Source organism: Piliocolobus tephrosceles, chromosome 8, assembly GCF_002776525.5.
Source record: "Piliocolobus tephrosceles isolate RC106 chromosome 8, ASM277652v3, whole genome shotgun sequence".
NCBI classification, from domain to species: domain Eukaryota; kingdom Metazoa; phylum Chordata; class Mammalia; order Primates; family Cercopithecidae; genus Piliocolobus; species Piliocolobus tephrosceles.
Window position 1 is genome coordinate 2,655,008 of NC_045441.1, and position 7,723 is coordinate 2,662,730.

General features: G+C 59.4%; 1 protein-coding gene across 2 annotated transcripts in view; it reads right to left on the minus strand.

Moving 5' to 3' along the window:
* Positions 1-3,471: 3,471 nt before the first annotated feature.
* The window catches only part of NUDT1 (nudix hydrolase 1), a 12,140-nt gene continuing 7,888 nt past the window's right edge, over positions 3,472-7,723 (minus strand). The window contains exons 3-4 of one of the 2 annotated variants that reach the window (XM_026447212.2): positions 4,610-4,755; positions 3,472-3,806 (exon numbers count right to left, since the gene is read on the minus strand). In XM_026447212.2, coding sequence (XP_026302997.1) covers positions 3,634-3,806; positions 4,610-4,755 — 319 coding nt within the window. In that variant the 3' untranslated portion in view covers positions 3,472-3,633. The remainder of the gene's footprint in view (positions 3,807-4,609; positions 4,756-7,723) is intronic. The other variant, XM_026447211.1, reaches the window with a different exon arrangement.

Consider the following 7,723-nt stretch of genomic DNA (forward strand, 5'->3'; position numbering starts at 1 on the left):
CGGTGTGTCCGGTGTAATTCCCTTTGGACGGCAGCTCCCCTCCCCGCCACGTGCTGCAGCCGGAGCAGAGGAGCTCACGCCTGCGGGTCGGGAGGGGCATCCGTGGATCACAGGGGCAGCTGGGCCGCACTGTCCTTCGCCCTGTGGCCTGCTAGCCTGGTGGAGAGGGTGGTGGGGTTCTCTGCAATGGTTTTCTTCTGATACCCAGAGCCCTGCCGGGAGGCAGGGACCTCTCATCTCACAGAGTTTGTGCCTGGGAGAGCGTGGGGGCGGGGCCTCCAGGTGCTGGAACAGTCGCGAGGGGCAGCTCAGTCAGCCGAGGAGAGAGAGAGGGCAGGGCCGCCCTGCAGCCCAGGCATGGGACTGACCACGGGCAGCAAGGGGACAGCCAGTGGTGCCAAGGCCGGGAGGGAGGGCCGTCGGGCATGGGGCACGCACGGTGAATTTTCTAGGGAACTCGCTGCAGTCAACACCAGGAGCCCTGGTCTGGGAGTGGCCTGTGGGGCCCAGTGGCCTCATGCCCTGTGTTCACACCATGACCCTGTGTGTGCTTGTGGTCTCAGGCCTGGAAGACAAAGGCGTGACGGAGAGCTGGGGCTCTGAGCGCGGGTGCTGCAGCGGCTCTGTTCTCATGCCCTGGACTCCCTTGATTTCTGGTGACCAGTGTTGGAGTCTGCACCATGCGGCACTGAGGCTGGATGGGCTGGCAGAGGACGGGGGCGAGACGTGGGGGACGTGTGTTCCATTCCAGCTGGGGCTTTAGAGGAGGGATAGCCCGTTTTTAGGTGGATTTTCTTCTCCCAGGTGCCCAGAGCCCTCCTCCCAGCCTCTTGCTGCACACGCGCCGTCCCGGCCACCTGCCCGCAGAGGGGAACTGGCCTTTCAGCCCCTTCCCTTCTCTGGGTGAGGAAGGCCATCCTCCTGAGCTCTGTGGGGCTGCACTGTCCACCTCAGGCCTGGGTGTGCCCCTGCCCCAAACCCCTTTTGTGGAAGGCACGTGGAGCCAGGCTGGGCTCCTGGACCCCTGCACTTCTCCGGAGCCTGAGGCCCCTCCCTGGCCGGGGGGAGGTGCTGGAAGAGGCCCTCCGGGCTCCAGGGTTTCCGAGGTCTCTCCATTCTGCAGATGCTCGCTGGCCTCCGGGGTGTTCTCTTCTCTCAGGGAGGATGCTTCCCTTCCGCCTGTACCCACGGGCAGCTCATGGCCCCGGGATGGAAAGGGGACTGTGTGTGTGCCTCCCAGGCGGGTGATCCGTCGTCCACTGTGAGCCAGCCAGAGGGAGCGGCTGTGCTGACTTGGGGGCTGTGGGGCTTGGGCCCAGCCCGGCCTGTGGGTTCTGCTGGTGCCTTCCTGCTGTGGGGCAGGCTGCTTCCTCCTGGCCAGGTGAGCAGAGGGAATGCTCCCTTTGGAGCCCAGGGGGTGGGCTGTCCCGTGAGTCCCTAGCCCACCCGAGTCTTGGGCTGTGCTGCCTTCTGACCCCCCTCTGCAGAGAGGTTCTCAGTTGGCATGAGTGGCACCGTGACACCTGAGCCATGAAGTGTGACCCTGTGTGGGCAGAAGGCTGCAAGGACTCTCCGTCCTTCCTGCACCTGCCTGGGGCCTGTCCAGCTGCAGGACCATAGAGGCTGTGGGGAGCCGTGGCGGGCGTCAGGTGCTGCGGCCTCTGTGTCTCCAGAGGAGGCAAGGCACGCGCTCCTGACACAGCCCTCCAAGGAGAGAGCAAGACTTCAGAATGAGCTTTTCTGAAAGAGCTTTCCTGGCAGGGACTCCGGGGTCAGTGAGTGTATGACAGGCCACATGCCTGGTGGCATCTCCCTGTGCTGGAAACTTCAGGAGCAGGGTCTCAGGGTCCTTGTATCCAGAGGCTGAGAATGGAGCTGGAAAGCAGGAGGGCATGGGTGAGGAGAGAGCAGGAGGGCAGGGGTTGGGGGAGCAGGAGGGCAGGGAGGAGGGGGAGCAGAAGAGGGGTGAGAAGGAGAGCAGAGGTCGGGGGGACAGAAGGGCAGGGGGGAGGAGAGCAAGAGGGCAGGGGTGGGGGGGGCAGGAGGGCGGGGTGAGGGGGGGGCATGGGGGGCTGCGATGAGGAGGGCAGCCTGTCTCCCATGTGTGACTGTGGCCACTTCCGGTGTGCCCTGGTGTCGGCTCTGTGGAGGAGTGGGCACTGGCTTTGGAACACCTCCCTCCCAGTGCCTCCTAAAGGGCAGCAGAAAGAGGCCTGCCAGGCAGGGGCAGCAGGGGCCACCTTTCTTCTTCCTTCTTGGCCCCCGCCCTGTGCTGCCGGGGCAAGTCCCCAGGCCCAGGCGCTGAGAGGCTTTGCTTACTGCTGCAGGTGGAGGCCCAGTGCTGGAGGGAGAGGGGGGTTCCCCACACGCCTCTCCAGCCCTCCTGCTGCCCATGGCCCAGGCCCAAGCCTGTGCCGGTCATTGCGGCCTCACCCAGCTGGCAGGGACAGCTGTGTGTGATGCTGCTGGAGATGCCAGATGCACGTGCCCTGCGACGACGGCTGGTGGGGCCGCGGGAGGGGGACAGCCAATCATGGTGAAAGGGGACATTTTCATTGGGTCCTCCTGGTTCGTGTCCTGCGTACTCAGGGGCACTGTGCAGAGAGCTGCCCTTTGTCTGCCGGAGACAATGCAGGCAGGGGAGACAGGTTTAGGGCTCTGACGTGGGGCACAGGGACTCCGAGCTGAGGGATGTCAGGGCGGCTCTGTGCATCTGAGGCCTTTGCTCTTGCTTTGCGGGTCTGTTCATGTCCAAAGCACTTTAGGAGGCTGCAGGGATCAATACCCAATATACCCAATAAACTGGAATTGTTTACACGTGACCTACATTTTGGACGGTTTATCAATAAACGTGTGAACAACTGTTATTAAACGTGTATGAAAGTTGGGCAGGGGAGGGGACTAGCCTATGAGGCGTTCAATCTGGGTTTTAGCCCAGAGCCCTTGGCCGAGCCTCAGCTTCCCACACTGTGCAGGGGGTTTTGAGAGGACACATCCCCAGCTTGCAGCTGTGTGCCCCGAGCATGTGTGCCCCTGCCCTGGGCCAGCTGCGCCTCGGGAGCAGTCTCCATCCTCTCCTACCTCTGTGCGGCAGCGTGGGCCGAAGCCCAGCACATCCGGCAGCTTCCCGTGGACGGGACCTGGCAGGCTGTGCTGGTGTCCAGAGGAGGGCGTTTAAAAGGTTAGAGCCCGGCCAGGCGCGGTGGCTCACGCCTGTAATCCCAGCACTTTGGGAGGCTGAGGCGGGTGGATCACCTGAGGTCAGGAGTTCAAGACCATCCTGGCCCACATGGGGAAACCCCATCTCTACTAAACGTACAAATATTAGTTGGGTGTGGCAGTGTGCACCTGTAATTTCACCTCTTCGGGAGGCTGAGATGGGAGGATCGCTTGAACCTGGGAGGCGGAGATTGAAGTGAGCCGAGATTGTGCCACTGTACTCCAGCCTGGGCAACAGACCGAGACTCTGTCTCCAAAAGAAAAAAAAAAAACCGCTAGAGACCTTTATTTTCCTTTCCATCCAGTCAATTCCAGAAGAAACCCAGCTCCGAGCCACACGGTGCCCCCAGGTGAGGACGGTTTGTGGCTGTTCAACAGCCACGTCTCCTGCCCAGGGGCTGCCCTGGGCTCCCGCTACACCGTGTCCACCTCGCGGAGCGTGTAGTCCAGGATGGTGTCCTGACCCTGGAACTTGAAGTACCCGTGGAATTTCTTCTTCTGAAGCAGGAGTGGAAACCAGTAGCTGTCGTCAGGCCACATGTCCTTGAAGGGGATCTGGTCCAGCTGGAACCAGCAAGGGCGCATTTCTGTACCGAGAGGGGAGGAGGGCCACTGATGTGCAACCCAGACTTCATGCTTAAAAACATGGTTTTCCGGCTGGGCGTGGCGGCTCACGCCTGGAATCCCAGCACTGTGGGAGGCCGAGGTGGGCAGATCACGAGGTCAGGAGATCGAGACCAGCCTGGCCAACACGGTGAAACCCTGTCTCTACTAAAAATACAAAAAATTAGCCAGGTGTGGTGGCGGGCGCCTGTAGTCCCAGCTACTTGGGAGACTGAGGCAGGAGAATGGCGTGAACCCGGGAGGCAGAGTTTGCAGTGAGCCGAGATGGCGCCACTGCACTCCAGCCTGGGCGGCAGAGCGAGACTCCGGCTTAACAACAACAACATGTTTTTTTGTAGAGATGGGGTCTCATTATATTGCCCAGACTGGTCTTGAACTCCTGGGCTTAAGCGATCCTTCTGCCTCGGCCCCCCAGTGCTGGGATTCCAGGTGTGAGTCCTGGCGTCTGGCCAGCCCAAACTTACACTGACTCTGAGGAGTTCACCGAGGGATCGTGAGGAACCTGACGATCGTTTATATTTAATCCTCATGACCATGTTTCTCATTTTAGGGTATGAAAATGGGCGCAGAGCAGGGGCGGGTACACTGCTGGAGCCTCAGTGCAGAGACCACAGCTCATGGGCCCCAAGCTGGCTCTGTGGGGTGGAGGGGGACGCAGGCTGCCCGCTGCCTGGCACTCAGAGATGGTTTGGGCTGATGGCCTTTCTCCCAGACAGGAGATGGGACCCACATAGTGGGGAGGGGGAGCAGGCCCCGTGAGACTCACCGTCGCTCTCCATGGGGGTCCCCTGGACGCTGTCTGTGCAGAAGACATGCATGTCCATGAGCTCAGGCTCGCCCACGAACTCAAACACGATCTGGCCCACCTTGTGCAGGGCGTCCACCGTCAGACCGCTCTCCTCCTGCAGCTCCCTGCGGGCAGAGGTGGATGGGGGAGGGAGGGCGGCCGTTAGGGCATGGCACCATGCCCACACGATGGCAGGGAGGAGGAGCTGGGCATCTACACACAGCCCAGGGAGCCACCAGGGTGGATGGGAGACCCAGGAGGATGTCACCCAGAATGCATTAGCTGGGCCTGACCTGGCTGAGCTTCAGAATCAGCTTGAACTGTGAAGACACTGAGTTTGGTTGAGCGGCTCTGGGGAGGGGCCCGGAGGTGGTGTGGAACCGCTGGTGGGAGGAACATAGTTCTTGCCCGTGCCGTATGTGTACCAGTGACAGCCTAGGCCCAGTGGAGTCAGCCACTTGTCCACGGTTTTGAGACCTGAGGGTGGCAGGGTGGGGACCAACCCCACTTCCTTCATTCTCGGTTACTTGCTTTTCCACGGCTGAGCATCAGAGCCCACGTAGCGGTAGTTATGACCGCCGGGGCCCTGGGACACTGGTTCCGGGAACCCGGGCTCTGTACTCTGGGCCTGTCTACCCAAAGAAATGTCTTTGCAGCCTGGTGCCCCTTCTCTGAGAACACAGGATGAAACCACAGGCTTCTATGATCTCTTCCCTGAAGGAGGAGCTCTGGTTTTGACTCTGGCCCCCAGGCTGACCACACGGGACACGTGGCCTGGGCCTCTTCCTGCATGTTCTCAGGACATGCTCCCCGCAGCTGTGCCTGGAGGAGGTGTAAGGGGCTGACTTCACCACGGAGTGCTCAAGTGCTGCCCTGCCTGGGAGCAAGCCCTTCCGTGCTTCCCGCACCCAGAGCCAGAAGGCTTCCCCGAAGTCATCTAATGCTGTTGCTAACTTAAAAATTATATATTTGTTGTAGACAACCAGGAAACAAAACGCCATAAACTCATCACCCAGGAATGCTACCATTTCAGTGTTTTTCCTTTGGCTTTCTCCTCTGTTCACCTCTTAGAAAATGCAAACATTAACTCTTAATACCTTAAAGTTAAAAAATAAAAATGCAAACAGGTTGGGTACAGGGTGGCCCATGCCTGTAATCCCAGCACTTTGGGAGGCCAGGGTGGGAGGATCACTTGAGCCCAGGAGTTTGAGACCAGCCTGGGCAACATGGCAAAATCCTGTTTCTAGAGAAAGAACAAAAATTAGCCAGGCATGGTGGCGCTCGCCTCTAGTCCCAGCTACTCAGGAGACTGAGGTGGGAGGAATGCTTCAGCCCAGGACTTGGAGGCTGCAGTGAGGTGTGATCACTGCACTGCATTCCAGCCTGGGCAACCGAGCTAGACCCTGTCTAAAACAAAGGCAAATGTTATACACACTTTATACCGTGGGCTTTCCACACAAGAAAGGAGTGCGTGACATTCTACACCTTAAGGCATCCAGCCGGCTTCTCAACTCCTATTTGGTACGGAAGAATAAAATGTTTCAACTTCGGGTTACGGTGGAAACCCGTGTTGGGCACAGCAGTGCTGCTGACCTCCTGTTCTGAGCGTTTGCTTGCTGTGCTCCGTAGGGTTCTTGCTCAGTCCCTCAGCAGACACTTCCCGAAGACCCACTCCGTGCTGGGACCCTGGGGATACATGGGCTGCAGCCGCTGGGTACCTTAGTCTGCTTCTCTTACCATGCCCGGCTAATTTTTTTTTTTTTTTAGAGACAGGGTCTTGCTATGTTGCCCAGTCTGGTCCTGAACTCCTGGGCTCAAGTGAGCCTTCTGCTTTGGCCTCCCAGCGTGCTGGGATTTCAGGTGTGAGCCACCATGCCTGGCCCAAGTAAATGGTCGGATTTAAGTGATGCCTCCGCAGCTTAAACTGCAGGGACTAGAGAGGAAGCAGACGGGAATCAGCATTTATTCATGGAGATGGCTAATGAAAGTTGGACTTGAGCTAAAAAATTAACGTATGCTTCTACTTGTGGGGTACGAATGGCTCCCCAATTAGATGCAACAGAGGTGTTCGATGGGGCCTCGCCCGCCTCTTGGCGGCCGGCTGTTGCTCGTCTTCAGAAGAGTCACCTCCCAATGGAATGCTGTGACTGATTTTAGTTAATCTTCCCCAGCACACGGCAGCGTAGGAAGCATTAAGAATCCTCCGGGAGACAGAGCTGAAGCTCCATTTCCCAGGCGGGGAGCGCCAGGCAGGCGAAGACGCTGCTTCAGTTCTGCCCAAGTGTCTGCTCTATCCATGGCACTCGGTTCCTCACACGGCAGACGGGGAACAGGATGAGAAATTACATGAAACAAACACAGGGTGGTGAGGCCTCTGTGGCGTGGGGAGGTGGGAGTGGCAGGTTCCGGCGGGCCTGCTTCCCATCGCTGCTCCTGCGTCCCTGGCCTCGCTGGTCTTTGGGGATCAGGGATGCTGTCTAGAAAGGTTGGCTCACACTGTGCACCTAAAGCCCAAATCTGTACACCCCCACGATTCAGTACTCTCCACATGCCTGTCCCCTGCCCCGCAGAGGAGGGTCTGAGTCCAGCCCTCTGGACTGGGGCTAGGCGCTCAGGCCTGCCCCCTGCAGGTGAGCGGGGAGGGCGCCTAAACCGGCTCTTGGCCTGGGAGTTAGGGCCCGTCCTGGGGTCCTCCTGATAGAATAGGACGGAGTATTGCGTGGATAAAGTAGGGACCAGCCTCCCTGGAGGCTGGGCTGCCGAGGCTCCTCCCTGCCACCCCCTCCTGAACAGCAAGGGCCTGGGGTTGCCCCAGGAGCAAATCCGTTCAGACTGGCAGGTACTGCAGCCCAGGGCCATGCTGGTGGCTTGTGGCTGATGGTACTTCATCTCCTGGCGCGAGGCTGTTTCCTGCTGGGCTCCCCTAAGCCCCAGCCTGTGTGGCTCCAGCATCCCCGTTCCTCACACCTGCAGGTGCTCCCCAACGAGGGATTGTTTCTTTTCTTTTTCTTTTTTTTTTTTTTTGAGATGGAGTCTCGCTCTGTCGCCCAGGCTGGAGTGCTGTGGCCGGATCTCAGCTCACTGCAAGCTCCG